This window comes from Perognathus longimembris, chromosome 11 (genome assembly GCF_023159225.1).
Source record: "Perognathus longimembris pacificus isolate PPM17 chromosome 11, ASM2315922v1, whole genome shotgun sequence".
In the NCBI taxonomy this organism is placed as follows: domain Eukaryota; kingdom Metazoa; phylum Chordata; class Mammalia; order Rodentia; family Heteromyidae; genus Perognathus; species Perognathus longimembris.
The window spans coordinates 43,579,160-43,600,277 of NC_063171.1; the positions used below are offsets into that span (position 1 = coordinate 43,579,160).

General features: G+C 44.0%; 2 protein-coding genes across 3 annotated transcripts in view; both read right to left on the bottom strand.

Moving 5' to 3' along the window:
- Nucleotides 1–9,701, bottom strand: part of Gabpb2 (GA binding protein transcription factor subunit beta 2) — a 35,861-nt gene extending 26,160 nt beyond the window's left edge. Inside the window, exon 1 of one of the 2 annotated variants that reach the window (XM_048356566.1) lies at nucleotides 9,555–9,701. The gene's annotated coding sequence lies outside the window, so the exon portion shown is untranslated. The remainder of the gene's footprint in view (nucleotides 1–9,554) is intronic. The other variant, XM_048356567.1, reaches the window with a different exon arrangement.
- Nucleotides 9,702–11,746: 2,045 nt separating this feature from the next.
- On the bottom strand, nucleotides 11,747–20,500 carry Mllt11 (MLLT11 transcription factor 7 cofactor). Its single transcript, XM_048357804.1, has 2 exons — nucleotides 20,216–20,500; nucleotides 11,747–13,299 (listed from the first exon to the last, which is right to left on the bottom strand). The coding sequence occupies exon 2, from the start codon at nucleotides 13,291–13,293 to the stop codon at nucleotides 13,021–13,023; it is 273 nt and encodes a 90-aa protein (XP_048213761.1). The 5' UTR covers nucleotides 13,294–13,299; nucleotides 20,216–20,500; the 3' UTR covers nucleotides 11,747–13,020.
- Nucleotides 20,501–21,118: the final 618 nt, after the last annotated feature.

Below are 21,118 nucleotides of genomic sequence, written 5' to 3' on the forward strand. Positions count from 1 at the left end.
CAGCCTCAGGCCTGAGGCTTTTGTGCCTCAAGGCTAGCATTCTACCAACTGAGCCACTGCTCCACTTCCGGCTTTTTGGTGTTTAATTTTAAATGAGAATCTCATGGACTTTCCTACCCAGGCTGGCTTCAAACTTGCTCCTCAGACCTCAGCCTTCTGAGCAGCTAGGATTACAGGTGTGAGCCAAGCTTACTTTTTTTTTTTTTTTTTTTTTTTTTGGCCAGTCCTGGGCCTTGGACTCAGGGCCTGAGCACTGTCCCTGGCTTCTTCCCGCTCAAGGCTAGCACTCTGCCACTTGAGCCACAGCGCGGCTTCTGGCCGTTTTCTGTATATGTGGTGCTGGGGAATCGAACCTAGGGCCTCGTGTATCCGAGGCAGGCACTCTTGCCACTAGGCTATATCCCCAGCCCCCAAGCTTACTTTTTTGTCCCCTTGCTCCAGAGACCCAAGCAGGGCCTCTCACCTGTTAGGCAAGTGCTCTATTTCTGAGGTATACTCTTGCCCCTAATTTCTCTTTCTGGAGGTGGATAAGTCTTTAGATGACACAGTGAAATAGGATACATCAAGGGCTCTAAATTAAGTTTTATCTGTTAATCTTTTTTTATCTGACTATGGTATAATGATATAATAAGGGTCAAAATTTACAGAGAGCAAACTCTTAGTGGTTACTCATCTGCTTAGGCTAGCAGTTAAAATCTAGTTCATGGACCAACTCAAAGTATTTCAGGGATCCATAGGTCAAAACATTATCTGCCTTTTTTACTGATAGACTGCTTGTGTCTTAGCAGAAATCAAATTGTGAAGCAAACTTATTGTATTCTTCACTGCCATGTTCTTTGGGGGAGAGTCAATTTTACCTCAGAAGGTCCTAGATGCCATAGTAAACATTAGTAACTTTATTAAATTTTAACACCCAAATGAGTGCTTTTAATTCCTGTAACAGAAAGGGAAATACATATAAAGCACTTCTGCATACTTAATACAACAAGTTCTTGAGAAACAGAATTGTGCAATTAAGTTGCAAACTGAACTAACTGCTCTTATTACTTACCATCTTTTTTTTTTTTAATGCTGGTTCTGGGGCTTGAACTCAGGGTCTGGGCACTGTTCTCAAGTTTTTGTGCTCAAGGCTAGAGGCTCTACCACTTGAGCCACAGCTCTACTTCTGGCTTTTTTGGTGCTTACTTGGAGATAAGAGTCTCACAGACTTCCCTGCCTAGACAGGCTTCAAACGGTGATCATTAGGTCTCAGCCTCCTGAGTAGCTAGGATTACAGGCATGTGCCACTGGTGCCCAGCTGTAACATAATTTTTATATGAAAGTGATGAACAGAGCTGGACTCTCAGGAGACTGAAGCAGGAGGATCAAGAGTTTGAGGCTGGCAGCCAGGAGTTTGGCCTAGTGGTAGACTGCTTGCCCTAGTATGCATGAAGCTCTAGGTTGGATTCCTCGGTACCACATACACAGAAAAGCCAGAAGTGGGCGCTGTGGCTTAAGTGGTAGAGTGCTAAACTTGAGCAAAAGAAGCCAGGGGTACAGTGCTCAGGGCCTGAGTCCAAGGCCCAGGACTGGCAAAAAAATAAAAAGAGTTTGAGGCTGGTCTGGGCTACATAGGGAGAATCATTTTTGGTTTTTGTAAGATAGAGCTGGGTGCTGGTGACTCAAAGCCAGCCCCAGAAGGAAAAAGTCTGTGAGACTCTTATCTCCAATTAACCACCAGAAAACCAGAAGTGGTGCGGTGGCTGAAAGTGGTAGAGTGCTAGTCTTGTATTATTTTTGTTTTGTTTTGTTTTTTACCAGTCCTGGGGCTTGAACTCAGGGCCTGAGCACTGTCCCTGCCTTCTTTTTTTTTTTTTTTGGCCAGTCCTGGGCCTTGGACTCAGGGCCTGAGCACTGTCCCTGGCTTCTTCCCGCTCAAGGCTAGCACTCTGCCACTTGAGCCACAGCGCCACTTCTGGCCGTTTTCTGTATATGTGGTGCTGGGGAATCGAACCTAGGGCCTCGTGTATCCGAGGCAGGCACTCTTGCCACTAGGCTATATCCCCAGCCCTCCCTGCCTTCTTTTTGCTCAAGGCTAGCACTCTACCACTTGAGCCACAGCGCCACTTCCAGATTTTTCTATATATGTGGTGCTGAGGAATCAAACCCAGGCAGGCTTCGTGTATATGAGGTGAGCACTTTACCACTAGGCCATATTCCCAGCTCCTAGCCTTGACTAAAAGAGCTCAAGGACGGCACCCAGACCCTCAATTCAAGCCCCACCACTGACCAAAAAAAAAAAAAAAAAAAAAGAGTTGGGCACTAATTAGTGATCCATATCTATAATCTTCTGTAATCCTAGGCACTCAAGAGACAGATCTGAGGGTCCCAGTTCAAAACCAACTCAGGCAGGAAAGCATGAGACAATACCCAAGCCCCTGAATTCAAGCCTCAGTAATAACCCAAAACAAACAAACGAAAAGGAGCCAGGTGTTCCTTGGGAAACTAAGATCTGGAGGACAATGGTTTGAAGCCCATACATGTGGAAAGGTTCACTCAAGCTATGGGGTAAGGGGGAAGCTGAACTCGTTGGCATGTGCCTGTGATCTCAGAAACAATGGGAAGCCTAAGGTAGATAGATTGAAGTTTAAGCTGCAAGAAGGATAAACATACTTCAAATACAGTCAGGAAAAAACAGGACTGTGGTTCAAGTGGTAGAACATCAGCCTAGCAAACACGAGGCCTTGAATCTAAAACTCAGTACTGACAAAAACAAAAAGACACCAAACCCAGCCTAGTGGTTCATACCTGTAATCCTAACTACCTAGGAGGTAGAGTTCAGGCCTCCAAAGCCAGCTCAGGCAAAAAAAAAAAAAAAAACAGCTAATGAGACCTCACCTCTTTCAGTCTTTAAGACTCCCTATCTTGATAAATAAGCAGAGTGTGGTAGCCTGTACCTGTGATCCTAGCTACAACCATATGGGAAGCATATGTAGGAGGATCATGAGCTGAGGCTAGCACTAGGCAAAATACAAGACACATCTGAAAAATAGTGAAAAAAAGCAGAGGGTATGACTCAAGTAGTAGAATAACTGCCCAGCAAGCACAAAGCTCTGAGTTCAAACTGCACATCCAAAAACAATTTTTTTAGAAAGCTTAAATCTACTACCATGAACTTGACAGCTTACTACTAAAGACTTTTGACAGAATTGGTGGTGGTAATATTGTGATTTTTGATACTGTACAATGAAATGAATCAACATTTGGATGATATGCATAATTTTGTAGGCCAATACTTTTCCAATGATCAATACTTGATGACAGACCAGTGCTTTAGGGTACAGAATAAGAAAGTTCATTGATATGGTTTCAGATTTCTCATTTCAACTAATTTATTTTTCATTCCCTTACTTCTTTTTTAGTAGCATCAATTAGTTGTTAAAGGGAATCATTTGACATGTCCATATACACATATTATGTCCCCTGATCAGACTCACCCTCCTCTTAGTCTCGCTCATCCTCACTCCCTTCCAGTAACTAACTTAAGAAAATTCTAGCAAGGAATGTAGCTCAGTGGTAGATTACTTATTCTGTATGGAGGATCCTGGGTTTGACTGTCAGCACTGAAAACAAAATGACCCTTTTTCAAGTTTTGATGCAGCATCAAAGTATACCTACAATTATTTGAGAAAGGTATTAAAGATCTGTGTGTGGTAGCATATGCTTGTAATTTCAGTATTTGGGAGATGGAGGTAGGAAAGACTGAGGCTAACCTGAGCCATAGAGAACTGTTCTAACCTGCCATTCCTTCTGTGTCAAGATGGACTGAACTTTCTAAAACTATCATAGTTTAGACCTTGAGCAGTTAAATGAGTTGAAGATGTCAAGTGATTCATTTGCATTGGAACTGATCCACAAACCTGAGTGCCCACTCTGTACTTTGTACATGTGCGATAATTGTTGGACCATTTTGATAATTAAGAAAATTATCTTAAAACAAACAAACAAAAACATCAGCTGAATATAACCGTGGATGTCTGTAATTCTTGCGCCCAGGATCAAGAGTTCCAGGCCAGTCAGGTGCCATGGCTTATGCCTGTAATCCTAGCAACTCAGAAGGCTAAGATCAGAGGATTTCAGTTCAAAGCCAGCCCAAGCAGAAATGATAATCTTATTGATAGTAAACTACACCGCCCCCTCCCCTTCCAAAAAAAAGCTTAAAGTGGAGCTGTGTTAACCCAAGCCTTGAGCAAAAGAAGCTCAGGGACAGAACACACACACACACACACACACACACACACACACACACACACACACTTACTTCCAGGCCAGCCTAGGCTACTTATTGACAGAACACACACACACACACACACACACACACACTCACTTACTTCCAGGCCAGCCTAGGCTACTTATTGAAAGCCTTTTTTTTTTTTTTTTTTTTGGCCAGTTCTGGGGCTTGGACTCAGGGCCTGAGCACTGTCCCTGGCTTCTTTTTGCTCAAGGCTAGCACTCTGCCACTTGAGCCACAGCGCCACTTCTGGCCATTTTCTGTATACGTGGTGCTGGGGAATCGAACCCAGGGCCTCATGTATATGAGGCAGGCACTCTTGCCATATCCCCAGCCCCGAGAGCCTTTTTTTTGACACTGTCTTTAAATAAATAAATGAATGAATAAATAAAGGCTGGCCAAGATGACAGTTATATAAAGATCCCTTCTCAGATCCCTTTTCTTTCCTTCCCTCTAGAAGGAAAGAAAAATAGTTAAAACTTTCATTTCAGGCAGGTGTGGTGATGGCATGTCTGTAGTCTCAGCACTGGAGAGGCTGAAGCAGTATGATAACAAGTTTAAAGTAAGCCTTCGCTACATAATTGAGAATAGGGGAACCTGTGTCTGAAACCAAGGGCTGGAGACCGAGTCAGTGGGGGAGCTCGACCAGCATGCGCAAGGGCCTTTGGTTTGATCCCCATCACCTCTGGAAACAAAACTGCTCCTAATATATTTTAGGAGAGACTGAATGCAGTGTAAGACTGAGGCAAACAGCACATGACGATGATCTCTACTTGTAATGCTGAGGAGTTAGAGGTTATCCTGGGCAACAGAGCAAAACACGGTGGCAGAAAGGGGGAGGGATGAAATCAGAAAAACAATCAGAGAGAAAAATTATATAAATTTTCATATATAACCCTGGTATTTTACATTTCTCCAAATGTGTTATCTTCTTTTTCAAATAGCAAATCTGGGATGGGGTGTAGCTCAGTGTTAGTGTGTATTTAGCATGCACAAAGACCTGAGTTTAATCCCCAGCATCAAAGGGGGGAAAAATTAAAACTGTTAAAATAGGTAAAAACAAGTTGGGCATGGTGGTTCATGCCTGTAATCCCAGCACTGTGTTTGAGGGCAGCCTAAGGCTACATAGTAAGACTATATCAACCCTTCCCATAACCCCTCAAAAAAAGAAGAGAGAAAGAGAGAGAGAAATGTCATATTTGAATCAGTTGCCATTTATTGGTAGTGATACCTGACTTACAAATATAATCTTTTACCCAGGCACTGGTGGCTCACACCTATAATCCTAGCTATGCAGGAGGCTAAGATCTGAGAATCACAGTTCGAAGCTAATCTGGGCAGGAAAGTCCATGAGACTCTTATCTCCCAATTAATCACAGAAAAAGCTAGAAGTAGCACTGTAGCTCAAAGTGGTAGAGTGCCAGAACTGAGCAAAAGGAGCACAGGGACAGCGCCCAAGCCAAGTTCAAGCCCTAGGAACTGGCCAACAACAAAAAAGATCTTTTTTATTTTTAGGTTCAAGACTAGGACGCAAACTGGATACCTGCCACCACTTTTACTCATTGGCAACCAGTCTACCAACTGATCCATGCCTACAAGTCCACATATAACATTTTTTAAAATCACTGAGTGGGGGGCTGGAAATATGGCCTAGTGGTAGAGTGCTTGCCTGGTATACATGAAGCCCTGGGTTCAATTCCTCAGCTCCACATATATAGAAAAAGCCAGAAGTGGCACTGTGGCTCAAGTGGTAGAGCGCCAGCCTTGAGAAAAAGATGCCAGGGACAGTGCTCAGGCCCTGAGTTCAAGCCCCAGGACTGGAAAAACCAAAACAAAACAAAATCACTAGGGACTAGGAATGTGGCCTAGTGGTATACTGCATGCCTAGCATGCATAAAGCCCTGGGTTCAATTCCTCAGTACCACATAAACAGAAAAAGCTGGAAGTGGCACTATGGCTCAAGTGGTAGAGTGCTAGCCTTGAGCAAAAGGAGCTCAGGGACAGTACCCAGGCCTTGAGTTCAAGCCCCAGGACTGGCAAAAAAAAAAAAAGAAGAAAAGAAAAGAAAAAAAAAGCACTAAGTGTCTATATGAAGATAACTCTTTCCCTTTTGCCTCTGTCTCCTAAATGTTGAAATACAAGCATGAGCCACAAATCTCATTCTTCAAGGCATGAAAAGGCTTTTTTTCTTTGCACTGGTAGGATTTGAACTCAGGGCTTTGTACTTTCTAGACAGGCACTACCCATCTGAGCTATACCTCCAGCACTGCTCCCCCTCCCCCAGCGCCTTTTGTCAGTCCTGGGCTTGAACTCAGGGCCTAGGCTCTGTTCCTGAGCTTCTTTTTTCTTTTGCTCAAGGCTAGCACTCTTACCACTTGAGGGACAGTGCCACTTCTGGATTTTTCTGTGTATATGGTACTGAGGAATCAAACCCAGGGCTTCATGCATGCTAGGCAAGCACTCTACCACTAAGCCACATTCCCAGCCCCTCCAGCCCTTTTTGATTTAGTTGCTTTTCAAGTAGGGTCTCACAATTCTTCTCAGTGACAGCTTGGACTGTGGTCCTCTTACTTTATGCCACCCTCAAGGGGAAGATTATAAATGAACACCGCCACACCCAGCTTGGCCTGAAATCATGATTCTTCTGAGCTGTACCTCCCAAGCAGCTAGGATTACAAGTATAAACCACTGTGCCAAGCTGGGAAGCCTATTTCTTATTATACAGATATATAATTAAACTTTGAAGCTACGATGTAAATAGTTTAGCCCTTATGTCCATCACCCTGGCATAAAAAGCATATTAGAAATGTGTTCTTCCAAGACTCTTCTTTCTCTTTCCCAAGTTACTGTTTTGTTTTGTTTTGTTTTGGTCAATTATAGAGGTTAATTAACTCTAGGCCTTGGAGCTGTCCTTCAGCTTTTGTGCTCAAAGCTAGCATTGTACCACTTTGAGCCATAGGGCCACTTCCAGTTTTCTAGTTGTTAACTGGAAGATAACAGTCTTGTGGACTTTCCTGCCTGGGCTAGCTTTGAACTGTGATCTTCAGATCTCAGCCACCTGAGTAGCTAAAATTACAGATGTGAGCCACCAGTGCCCTCCAAGTTACTGGATTTATTTATTTTTTTGCCTTTTTGTTTAGTTTTAGTTTGTTTTGTTGTCTTTTGTGGTGGTATTAGGGCTTGAACTGAGGGTCCAGGGCTCTGAGTGCTTTTTTACTCACCCGGCTTTTTTTTCCTGGTTAACTGAAGATAAGAATCATGAAGATTTGTCTGCCCAAGCTGGCTTTGAACCTTGGATTGTCAGATCTGTCTTCTGAGTAACTAAGATTATAGGAATGAACTGATGACTGGCTAAATTTACTCTAGATTTAACCTCAAGTACTTATCTGAAGTAAAAGTAAAATGTACCTGAACTAGGGAAGGGAAAGAAAAATGAGGGTGTAACCAATATGACAAGAAATGTACTCACTACTTTATGTAACTGTACCCCCTTTGCACATCACCTTGTCAATAAAATTTAATTTTAAAAAAGTAAAATGTATTTTTTTTTTTTGGCCAGTCCTGGGCCTTGGACTCAGGGCCTGAGCACCTTCCCTGGATTCTTTTTGCTCAAGGCTAGCACTCTGCCACCTGAGCCACAGCGCCCCTTCTGGCCGTTTTCCTTATATGTGGTGCTTGGGAATCAAACCGAGAGTTTCATGTGTAGGAGGCAAGTGCTCTTGCCTCTAGGCCATATGCCCATCCCAGTAAAATGTATTTTTAAAATAATAGTGTTGGGGACAGTGGGACTCTCCCAGTTATCTTCCCAAGTACCCCTATGGTCAAGAGAAAATCTAAGCAATTTTACTGACAGAAAATATTTTCCTTTACTGGATTTACTTTCACTTGTATTAAGAAAACAAAACTTGGTCTAACTTGTAGCATTTTCCCTCTCTCCTTCTGTTCCATAAAACACACCCCCCCCCTCGCCCAACCCCATTCTGGTCATTCTGGTGATTGAATTGAGGGCCTCAGGAATGCTCTACAAGCTACCCACTGAGATATCTTACCCTAGCCCTGCCTCATAGGACTTATAAATAAAATAACAAAGCACCCATTCCTCCTCCCTAATAAAAACACCAGAACTTTCAGGAAGTGTGTTTTGATAACTATGGAGTGTTTGAGCCAACATAGCACTCTATTATCAAAGAGTAATTAATTTTGTTTACATAATAACTTGGGGGAAGATAGCTGTCTTTATCAAAAACATCCATGAAAATGGTGTTTAAGATCATCTCTAGAGAGAAAGGAGGAGGGAGGAGGCGGGTGAAAAATGAGGGAGGAAGTAACAAGTTGAACAAGAAATGTACTCACTGCCTTACATATAAAACTGTAACTCCTCTGTACTTCACTTTGACAATAAAGCGAGGGGGGGGGGAGATCATCTCTATTAGTCTAGGGTGGATTCAAATGGTACAACGAAAATATGGTTACAGATAATAAAAAAATATTATTAAAACTGTTCAAAGTAGGCTGTAGAATGTCCTTTTCAATAGATGGTGAGACAGAAGACAGTAGAAAAGAGCTTTTACCAGAAGGGGGAAAGGAACAGTGATGGATGGTTCAAGTAAATCTGTAAGAATAGGAGAAAATTAGAGAGGGGAAACAATTGAGGAATCCAAGGAAACAGTATTATTATTATTATTTTGCAGCTGTGTGAGTCCCCCCTGAGTGGCCAGCTGTACAAACAACAGTGCAAACATTGAGGGTGGGGCCATGATTGCTCCGGTTCCGATTACAGAGCAGGCTTAAACCTTCAGGTTATTTCTGAAATCAGAGAACTGGCGGTCTCCGCAGGCTCCTCTACCCCAGCCCCTCCACTTCCCCACACCTAAGTTTTTTGTGGCAAAAGAGGAGGGTCCGTTCGCAACAAGGAGCACTAAAGTGGGAGTCCCGGCGGCCTCCCTCCCAGCCTCCGGCCGGCCGGGCTTGGCTCCGCGCCGCCCTCTAGTGGTCACCTCGGGGTCCGTGGCTTCCCTTGGTCCGGCTCCCCGGCCCAGGTCTCGCACCCACCCTCTTCCTCACCTCCTTCCAGTCCCCTCCCCTTCCTCTCCACAGCATCCCCTTCCTCCGTCCCCCTCCCCCCGCGGGGCGAGGGGGTGCGGGCAGGTCGGCCCCCACGAGTCTGGGGCCGGGCTGGGAAGCGGTCTTGGCCCCAGCCTGTCCATTCCGGCCCGGACCACCCTCCCTCCCTCCTTCCCCTGCTTCCCCTCCCGGACTCCACGCATCTCTTCTTCCCCCTCACCTTCTCGTCCGGGACGCTGCCAGCTCCGCTTCCGCCAAGCCCGCCAGTTTGGTCCTGTTTCTTTCTCTAGTTAAGATTCCCTGTCAGTGACGGCTCCTTTTTAAAAAAATTTTTTTGGCTTTTTTTCATATATGCATATTTTGGGGGCCTTTCCCCCCCCCCCCCCGCGTGGAGAAATGGAGGAATCAAAATGGCGGTCCCGGAAGTGGAGGTGCCGCAAGTGACTTGGCGGAAGAATCTGTGGAAGGGAACGGAAGGGAACACGCTGGTTTCCCTCCGGCGGGGCAAGGACGAAGCACCCTCGGGGATCGTTTCTTATCTACTTGAGGCCGCCGGAGCCTCGGAGAAAAAGCCTAAGGCTCGCATCTGAATGGGACTATTTGATAAGGCGGAGGGCTATTGATTACGCGCTACGTGGATGTAGATCCGGCAGGGGATGGGCCGGGATGGTGGTTTTGGCGCCAAGAACCTGGGAGCCGCAATCAGCTGTGGGTCTTTGGAGTGGTTTTTCCCTCTCTGTCTCTGTCTCTCTCTGCCGGTTCTCACCGGAGAGCGAGGGACGCCTTCCTTCTACTGTTCGGGAACAGCCCGAGTGAACTTACTTCCTAGTACAGCCTCCCTAGGAGTTACCCGGAGGCAAGCTGTCCTCCGATCTGTCTTTCCTTCTAGGGGCCTGGAGGAGGATGGCGCACCGGTGCAAACGGGTTAAAGCTTGAAGGACCACGAGAATCAGCAAAGGATGCGTCACTGACCTTTCCTGCTTCCATAATGCACATATATGTATGCGTGTGTGTCAGCATATATATATGTATATTTGATTGTTAATGGCGGGCATTAGGAAATATTGCAAATCTCTCTCAAAATTCTGTTGATCTCATCTTTGTCAGTCGTGAGGCTGGAACTCTGAGCCTGGGCGCTGCCCCTGCGCTTTTCTGCCGGTTTTCTGGTGGTTAATTAGAAATAAGAGTCACAGATTCTGGCCAGGGCTGGCTTTGAGTCCTGACCCTCACTCAGATCTCAGCCTCCTGAGTAGCTAGGATTACAGGTGTGTGAGCCACCAGTGCCCTGCTGATCTCATCTTTAAAAGTATTTGTAGGGTGGCTCAAGTGGCAGACTGCTATCCTTGAGCAAAACGAAGCCAGGGACAGTGCTCAGGCCCCGAAGTTCAAGCCCCAGGACTGGCAAAAATAATAATAAAAGTGTTACTTTAAGAACAAAAAAAAAAAAGTATTTGTAGGGGGCTGGGAATGTGGCTTAGCAGTAGAGTGCTTGCCTAGCATGCAGGAATCCCTGGGTCTCCAAAGCGGGAATTGGTGTTGTGGCTCTAGTGGTAGAGTGCTATCCTTGAGCAAAAGTAGCTCAGGGACAGTGGCCAGGCCCCGAGCCCAAGCCCCAGGACTGACCAAAAAAAGAAAAGGAAAAAAAATGTAGCAGCTAGACACCTATGGCTCACACATGTAATCCTAGTTGGAAGTCAGCCTGGTCAGGAAAGTCCATGACACTTTGTTTTTTCTCTTTTCGTTGATCATGGGGCTTGAACTCAGGGCCTGGACACCGTCCCAGAGCTCTTTTGCTTAAAGCTAGCATTTTACCACTTTGAGCTACAGCACACCACTTAAGGTTTTCTGGTGTTTAGTTGGAGATGAGTCACACAGACTTTCTTGCCTGGTTTGGCTTAGAACTGTGATTCTTAGATCTCAGCTTCCCGAGTAACTAGGATTACAGGTGTGAGGCAGCACCGGGCTCCACAAGAATCCTGTCTCCAACTAACCACCAAAAAGCCAGATGTGGAGCTGTGGCTTAAAGTGGTAGAGTGCTGCCCTTGAGGAGGAAAAATCTTAAAGTAGTAACGCACTACCCTTGAGTAAAGGGCTTTACCCCTGGATAGCACCCAGGCCCTGAGCTCAAGTCCCATACCGACAAAAAAAAAAAACTTTACGGCATACTTTCTATATGGGTTTTAAGTTTTCTCTCATTCCTATGTATATTCTTAATTTTGTCTGGCTTTAAAAAAAAAAAGAGGAAGAAGAAGAGAGAAGAGGAAATGGGAAATGGATAGAGGATTTGAATAGAATGTTGTAAAAATCTTTCACTTATTAACAAAGCAGTAAATCATAAAAATCATGCTATCTATATTTTATACATATATATTTTTGGTAGATAATAAAAATTGCTAAAATAAAAAAAATATTGTCTGGCTTTGCCTTTCATGTAGTAGGAACACAAACAATTTGTAAGTTGGTTCCAAATAAATCTTGGAATGAGATGAGTTAGAAATATGCGATAACATTTGGTCAAGCAGAACTTTCTACTTAATTTTAACTACATTAATTTTAAATTGATCTCACCTTTTATTACCTGTTCTACCTGAAGTGTACCATGTATAAATGCTATTCAAAATTGTTCTTCCTCAAAGCTGAATATTAGAAAGATAAATTATATGCTGTGTGTGTAGGCAGGAGAAATTTCTGGGTATATACTGCTTCCCTGTGGGGAGAGAGAACTAGAATCCAGCCTTGGGATTTAATGTGTTTATTAAATAAATGAGTAAATGGCAGCACAAATCAGCAGTAATAATTGTGGAAGGGGTGGAACAACAAGGTATAGGGCCTGAGACCCATTGGTCTATTTTATATATTGAAAATTCAGGGTGAGGTAGGGAGACAAATATAGAGGACCGAGCCCTCTGCCTGTTACATGACTGAGTCAAAACTTTACAAATAGAAAGTTTACTTTTTAATATTTAAAATGTTTTTCTCAGTTCTAATTTTCAGCAGAGAGATGGGGCAAAGTTGTAAAGCTAGTTCTCGAGAGAGTACTTAAGTATTTCTGAAATGTTTTAGTACTTTCCTCTATTTTTATTTTCCATGATGTATTATTTCCTCCATTTTTATTAAACTACCCCCAAATTTGGGGGGGCATAGACTGTATTATAAGGAGCAGACTCAAAAAAGCAGGAGTCTTATTACCTTAATATTTTAGAAATCCTACTTGTTTTGTAGGAAATATCTGAAAATTTCCACATTTTCACCATTGAGAAAATATTTATTGACCTAAAGTAGGGAATTAGGAAGATGTGAGTAATCTTTGAAGTTGACTAAAATAGAATGAAATAACCTTCCACTTTTCACTACAGCACTACTCTTTAGTCCCCTCCTTCCCCATAAACCTTGTTTTCCTGGCATTAATGATTCTGGAGTTTGGAGTGTGAGGAATCTCTGTTACCAACTACTCCATTGCTTGAACCCTATACTTTGTGAAGGCTTTTGAGAGAATTGGAGTATATCAATCATTCAATAAATAGATAGATAAATAAATAAATAAATAGATAGATAGACACAATCCAACTGGCAAGTCAGCACCACCAACACAATAGAGAAAAGAGAACAAGGTTGGAATGGGAAAGGGACAGGAAAGAGCTTCAAAGGGAAGACAGTGAGGGTAAGAAGGTGGGAGAGGTCTTAGCTTAGAGCAAGTCCAAATCAAAAGAGTGGATGCTGGCAATGGGAGCTCTCCAGAAGTTGAAGGTGCTGTATTCAAGGAGAGTATCGCCTTCAGGATTTTTCTTCTGCTCTGCTGCAGTTGCTTGTCCGGTCATTTTGCCTGGGCCGCTGTCTTTGATCTTGAAGGTGGATGTATCTGAGAGACCCAGGTCCTCCAACTCTGACAGATCCAGTTCTGGGATGGGCATCCTCCAGAAAAGAAAGGAGCTATACTGGCTACTCACAGGATCCCGCATAGCTTCCTACAAAGAAACCACTTGTTATTCTTAATGATAAAGCTCTCTGTTCTTTTTTTTTTTTTTTTGCCGGTAAGTACTCTACCACTAAGCCACATTCCCAGGCCAAGCTCCCTGTTCTTTCCATGCTTAAATTCCACATCCCCATGGGGCTAGGAATATGGCCTAGTGGCAAGAGTGCTTCCCTCATACATGAAGTTCTGGGTTCAATTCCCCAGCACCACATATATAGAAAATGGCCAGAAATGGCACTGTGGCTCAAGTGGCAGAGTGCTAGCCTTGAGCAAAACTGGCAAAAAATAAATGAAAATTCCAAGTCCCCAGCAGTGCACCAGTGGCTCACACCTGGGATCTTAGCTAGTCAGAAGGCTGAGATCTGAGAATTGTGATTTGAAGCCAGCCTGGTCAAGAAAGTCCATGAGCCTCTAATCTTCCATTAAACACCAAACAGCCAGAAATGGAGTTGTGGGTCAAAGTTGTAGAATACTTGCCTTGAATACAAAAGCTCAGAGACAGTACCCCGGCCCTAAATTCAAGTCCCAGGACTGGCACATACACCAAAAAATTTCCACATACACACAACAATCCCACTTACCTCTGTAAATAATAAAAGTTCCTCAAACAGGAACTCTTCTTCTATTATTTTCTATCATTTCCTAACTTTTCCCACAACTACTGCATCATTTGACTTGGATTTGATTTTTGAGTTCCACTCTTCCTAGTAATAGAACAGCCTCTACTAATTGTAGTTATGCTCATTCATGTCTTTCCAATTTTTTATTTTTTGCCAGTCTTTGGGCTTGAACTCAGGGCCTACGTGCTGTCCCTGAGCCTCTTTGTGTTCAAGGCTAGCACTGTGCCACTTCAGCTACACCACCACCTCTGGCTACACCACCACTTCTGGCTTTTTCTGAGTAGCTTATTGGAGGTAAGAGTCTCACAGATTTTCCTGCCCAGGCTGGCTTCGAACTAGGATCCTCAGATCTCAGCATTCTGAGTAGCTAGAATTATAGGCGTGAGCCACCAGCACCCAGGTACAAGTAATTTTTTTTCAGGTGGCACAATAACCTTGCTGTACCACTAAACAAAGCTTCCATGACATGCTTCGTATTTTGTATTGTATGCTTTGTATTTTCCTTCTTCTTTTTTTTTTTTTTTTTTTTTTTTGGCCAGTCCTGGGGCTTGAACTCAGGGCCTGAGCACTGTCCCTGGCTTCTTTTTTGCTCAAGACTAGCACTCTGCCACTTGAGCCAGCGCCACTTCTGGTCGTTTTCTGTATATGTGGTGCTGGAGAATTGAACCCAGGGCTTCATGTATATAAGGCAAGCACTCTTGCCACTAGGCCATATCCCCAGCCCCAGTATTTTCCTTCTTCCAAACCCTACTATTAACTCATCACTCCCAGAACAGCTTCTATTAATTTAATCAGCTCTATCTACCCTACTCCCCCAGCATCTCCTCTAGAGAGTTTTACCTGACTCCATTTATGGTTATAGATAATGGTTTTATGTTTATAAGGATGGTCTTATCTCCTTGAACAGATAAGAAGTTTCCCTAAGGGTAAACTTTCCCAGTCTATTTTCTGAGTACCACAGGTGCTAGACTTGGCAGACAAAGGCGTTCAAGGCTGCTGATTAATTTTCCTTCACTACTTAATACCATAAATACTTTGCCAACTCTTATTAGTCACAGGAAAATCTTACAATTGGTTTCTCTGTAAACTACTTTCTTCCAGACCAAAACTCAGGTGCTAGAAAAAATTTTCTAAGTTATAACAGGTTATCTTTCCTCTTGTCCTAGTGCTACCGTATACCTGACAATAACAAATGCAAATTAGCTGGAAATTTTACTTAAGGAAGTAAAGTTTAGGTTGGAAGAAAATACTGTAACAAAATCAGATATTTTTCCTTTTTTTTTTTTTTTTAACCTGTCCTGCGGCTTGAACTTTGGGCCTGGGCACTGTCCCTGAGCTCCTTTTGTTCAAGACTAGCACTCTCCCACTTTTAGCCACAATACCAATTCCAGCTTTTTCTGTGATTATTTTGTTTTTCTATTTTTTTTTTTTGCCAGTCCTGGGGCTTGAACTCAGGGCCTGAGCACTGTCCCTGGCTTCTTTTTTTTTTGCTCAAGACTAGCCCTCTACCACTGAGCCACAGCGCCACTTCCATCTTTTTCTATATATGTGGTGCTGAGGAATCAAACTCAGGGCTTCATGTATACGAGGCGAACACTCTACCAGTAGGCCATATTCCCAGCCCTTCTGTGACTAATGGGAGATAAGAGTTTCAAGGAGGGCTGGGAATATGGCCTAGTGGCAAGAGTGCTTGCCTCATATACATGAAGCCCTGGGTTCAATTCCCCAGCACCACATATATAGAAAATGGCCAGAAGTGGCGCTATGGCTCAAGTGGCAGAGTGCTAGCCTTGAGCAAAAAGAAGCCAGGGACAGTGATCAGGCCCTGAGTCCAAGGCCTACGACTGGCCAAAAAAAAAAAAGTTTCAAGGATTTCCCTGCTCCAGATGACTTCAGTTTCCTGAGTTGCTATGTGAGAGCTACCAGTACCTGGCTTTATTTTTCCATATTTTAATTAGTTCTATCACCTTTTCTGTTCATTCACTCTGTGCCCTGCCTGATGTTATATGACTATTACAGCTCCCGGTGCCCCCCCACCCTGTTACTTACTGGCCAACTGACAGGGCAAGATGCTTTAGTTGAAATGTTCCCAAAGGATCAGGAAGAACATTCCACTGCCTCCAAAAATAGAACCCTAAGTTTGAAAAGGCTTTTTCTGTAGCATACTCCATTGGCTCTCACCACACCTAAAATGTCTAGTGGCCTTAAGTAGGTTCCAAAATGCTTCCGTATAATGTGAAATGTCTGTGCAAGAGAGATCCCTTAATCTAGAACACAACACAATGATCTGCAAGAGTGTGGAGGTTTTAGGAGTGGTGGGTGGGTAGGCTAGATTTATATATTTACAGGGTCTACACTTAGGTAGATAAGCCTTAAATTTGTGATTCTCCTGCCTCAGCCTTCCAAGTAGGATTGACTATGGGATGTATCACCAGAATTTGACTTTAAAAACATCCTCGTTGCCTGTGTGGTAACACATGCCTATAATCCCAGTACTTGGGAAGCAAAGAGAGAAGGCCAGTAAGGGCTACATATTTAGTTCCAGCCCAGCCAATGCTCCACAGTAAGACCCTTTTCCCAAAGAACAAAATAAACCAGGTGCTTCAGATTGTAGCTGCTCAGGAGGGTTGAGATTTGAGGATTAGGGTTTGTAGCCCAGCCTAGGCAATGGAGTCCTTGAGACTCTTATCCCCAGTTAAACACCAAAAAGCTGGAAGTGAAGCTATGGCTCAAGTGGCATAGCACTAGCTTGGAGTGAGAGAGGTAAGGGACAGGCCCTGAGTTCAAGCCCAAGTACCAGGACAAAAACAAAACAGAAACCACATTCTGAATTGTTGAGTTAGGTGTTAGGACACATCCTGTCATCCCAGCAATCTGAGAGGCAGAAGCAGGAAAAGTGTGTTTAAGGACAGATTGGGCTACATAGCAACTTCCAGGCCAGCCTGGTCTACATAGCCTTTCTAAAAAAAAAAATCTGAATTTTTTTTCTTAGGTTCAAATTCCAAAATAAACCCTGGGAACTGAACATTACTCAGCAGACAAGCTCTTAAAAGGAAAGTGATTCAGAATGGGGGAGTAGGTTGGAAAGGTGAGATCATCTTATGATACTCATCTCTGATCATCTCCGCAGTAGCAGTAATTTGCAGAGACATGAGCATAGAAAATGAGCCAAAAAAAAAAAAAAGTCATACCTATTCATCAACTGATGCCTATTTTGAACTAGGATTGCAGAGATCCTATAATGCAGACTTTAAGAGTCAATGGGGGGGAGGGGGGAATGAGGGACTAGGGAACAAACAGTACAAGAAATGTATCCAATGCCTAATGTATGAAACTGTAACCTCTCTATACATCAGTTTGATAATAAAAACTTTAAAAAAAATAAAAAGAGTCAATGGTGCTATGGATTCTTCCTGTTGGTATTGTTTACTACAGTTCAGGTTTTTTCCCTAGTTATCTGGCTTCTTTTATATCCCCTCCCTTGTAAGTGTCCTATAAAGTGATCTTAGTAAATGCTGGACACTTCATAGGCTCTTAAAAAACAAACAAACCAGAATCATACCAGGTGCTACTGGCTCAATCTGTAATCCTAGTTACTCAGGAGGCTGAGATCTGAGGATCCCAGTTCACAGCCAGCCCAGGAAAGTCTGTGGGACTCTTAGCTCCAATTAACTACCACCAAAAAGCTGGAAGTGGAGCTGTGACTTGAGTGGTGGAGTGCTAGACTTGAGTACAAAAGCTCAGGGATGGTACTCAGGCCTTGAGTTCAAGCCCTGAAACCAGCACAAAACAACCAATTCTCTCTCTCTCTCTCTCTCTCTCTCTCTCTCTCTCTCTCTCTCTCTCTCTCTCTCTCTCTCTCTCTCCAGAATCATAAGGAAGAAAAATACCAGGTTTTGGGTTGCTTCCCCCACCCCCCCACAGGGTCTTATTATGCAATAAAGGCTGGCTTGGAGCTTAAGATCCTCCCATATGCTGTGATTACTGTTGGCCATCACCATACCTTGCTTAAAATCATAGAATATTAAAGCTAGAAGTTAATTTTAAAATGATTTAATGAGGGCTGGAAATCTGGCTTAGTGATGGAGTGCTTGCCTTGGATGCATGAGTCCCTGGGTTCGATTCCTCAGTACCACATACATAGAAAAAGCTGGAAGTGGCGCTGTGGCTCAAGTGGTAGAGTGCTAGCCTTGAGCAAAAGAAGCTCAGAGACAGTGCCCAGGCCCTGAGTTCAAGCCCCAGGGCTGGCAAAAAGGAAAAGAAAAAAAAGGAGTACATTTTGGGAGCTGGGAATGTGGCTTAGCAGCAAGAGTGCTTGCCTAGCATGCACAAAGCACTGGGTTCAATTCTTCAACACCACAAAAACAGAAGTCAGAAGTGGTGCTGTGCTCAAGTGGCAGAGTGCTAGCCTTGAGCAGAAACAAGCCAGGAACAGTGCTCAGGCCCTGAATCCAAGCCCAGGGACTGGGGGGGCGGGGGGGAAGACTTGTGGGGCCTTCTAGCAAATTTATGTAAAACTCAGATCTCATAATTCTTAATATGATCTTGCTTGCATTGTATACAGTTGCCTACAGGTTTATAGAACCCTATTTCAGTATTCTTAAAACTTCTGACTCTTCCTGTGTAGAATTTCCCAAGTAGGAAAAATGTGAAAGTAAGCTAAAATTTGAGAAAAGTGAAAAGACCACTTTAACAAACTTATTCCTTTTTCTTAAAATTATAATATATATAAAAATTGCTTGAACAGACTGAGTGTTTGGCAGAGCTATCTTGCAATTAAAGAAAAAAAGCTTAGAGCCAGGTGACTTGGCACATACCTGTAATCCTGATGAAGGAGGCTAATGAGTTAGAGAACAGGGCGGCTACATAAGGGGCCCCCATCTCAAAAGAACAAAAAAATAAAACCATAAAAAGGCTAAAGGAAATTATGTGAAATAGTAATTCAAAGGAACTAATATCTCTAGCTATGTCATAGACCCAGAGACGTGGAATGAACATATTCCAGACACCCAAGCATATGTGGCATTAAAACTAAGATAATGTAAGACAACACAGAAAATGGAAGCTAAAATACTAAAGGATATTTATTGATGTGAAGACAATAATAATTAAAATATGAATTCCTAAGTTCTCCAGTTTTGTGAAAGCAACATTTTCAGCTCACTTCCCTTTCCCTTCCCCAATATGCTCCACCATGCATTAATCTTATCATTCTCTCCATTACAGTTTTGACAGTATCTTGTTCCATGGTATATATACCCAATGAACCTTCCCATAATCCTTCAAGTTAAATGTCAGGTATTTTAGACAAAGGTAATTTCTAAACAGCAGTCTATTCTTAAAGGATCTATGGCTAATACATAGATACATATTAAAAGGATATACTTTCTCTGAGCCATATAGACATGTTCAAATCCCCTTTGTCCAGATTTGGTGGGCCTCCAAGGCCTAGTCTACACAGTCTTGCTGTGTCATGCTGCCACCATAGGAGTGGGGGTGGAGGGGAATGGAAGCCCTCGCATCTCAAGTGCCTCTTCTGAGCTTGGATTTTGCTATTAGCCACAACCTTCCCCCAGTTATGCTACTAGCTTCAAACCCTCCAGGGCTATACTGATTTCAATACAGGAGCAGACTTCTCCCGTCCCCACCTTTCCTATCTCAAGCTGCCTGGTAAAATTTGAGATGGGGAGGACCTATCAAAAAGAAAGGTCAGTATGACAAGAAATGTACTCACTACCTTATGTATGTAACTGTAACCCCTCTGTACATCACCTTGACAATAAATTCTTTTTTAAAAAGGGCAGGAAAAATTAACAATCATGCTTTCTGAAAAGAAAAAACACACGTCAGGATTACTCTTAATAATATCCCACTCCACCCACCCAAATTCTCTCACAGACAAATAGAACACTATTGTGGGGGAAGGAGGAATATGGGGAAGTAGAAGAGAGATCATAGGAGTACAGATTCATCGGGTAACTGGTAGGAAAAAAAATTATAGCTTGGAAAGAAGATATAACTGGAGTGAAGAAATTAAATACACAGAACAAAAAAAAATTATAGGCAAATGGAAACTTAAGGAGGTAAGTGCCGAGATGTAATTACACGAAAATTGCTAGAAATGAATGCCCAGGTACATGATAAGGAGGCATGGATGGAGATCTTAGTTAAGAGATCTAAATCGGTGACTACCTATTGTTCAGAGCACCCCCTTCTCTCTTCTTGAACAGTTTCCCACCCCAATCTTATTGGGGGTCTTCAGTCAGACCCCTTCCTCAATTTATTTACCTGTTATCAATGAATAACTAGCGTGTTCCAAAGATCGAGGGAGTGCCTCAGAGGCTCCGGCTGGCGTGGGGATGCAGAGAAAGGAAGCTGGTAGGGGCTTCGCCGGCTTTGTCTGCTCACTCCTCCCTCCAGTGACAGTCTGCAGCCGTCTCCCCCTGCAATGCAGCCCCTCCTAAGCAGGGCGGGAGGACTCCTCGCCCCCTCCCGGCCTGACTCGGCTAATTCAAATGATAGGTTCCAGAGGCTTTGGGGAGGGAGGGAGGGGCGCCGAAAGCATCTCCACGGGCTTATTGGTCCGCACCGTTCTTCCTCATCCCTTCCAGCATCCCTCAAGCTGGTGTGTGTGTGTGTGTGTGTGTGTGTGTGTGTGTGTGCGCGTGCGTGTGCACGCATCCCTCAAGCTGGCGGGGTGTATGCGCGCGCGCGCATCCCTCAAGGTGACTGTGTGCGCGCGCGTGCAATGAATGAGCAAGCACTTAATTGTCCTTTGATTTAGATCTACGGGCTAAACCTTCCCTCGACAATGGATTGGAGGAATGTCCCCGTTTCTTCCTGACACCTTAGGTTCCCAGAATAAGAGGCATCGCCACCCCTCATCCCAACCCCTCTTCCCCTCACCCCCGATTCTCCAATAGCTCAATAAACCCGGTCTTATTCCATCTGCGGCACTGCACAAGAGCCTGGGGGAGAGGCTGCTGCAGATCTCTGAACTCGGCCTGGTTTCGGGGCTCCGCGCGGTGTCGCCCCGCTAGGGCTTGGCGCGCGACTCTAAGGAGCCGGACCCCGGGCGCAGCCCTCGCGGCGCGAGCCCCGGGCCGGGCAGCAGCTCCCGCGTCCCTGGGCGGTGCAGTGCCCCGGCCGCCCTGGAGGGCGCAGTGCGCTCGCTCGGCAGCAGCCGGGCGG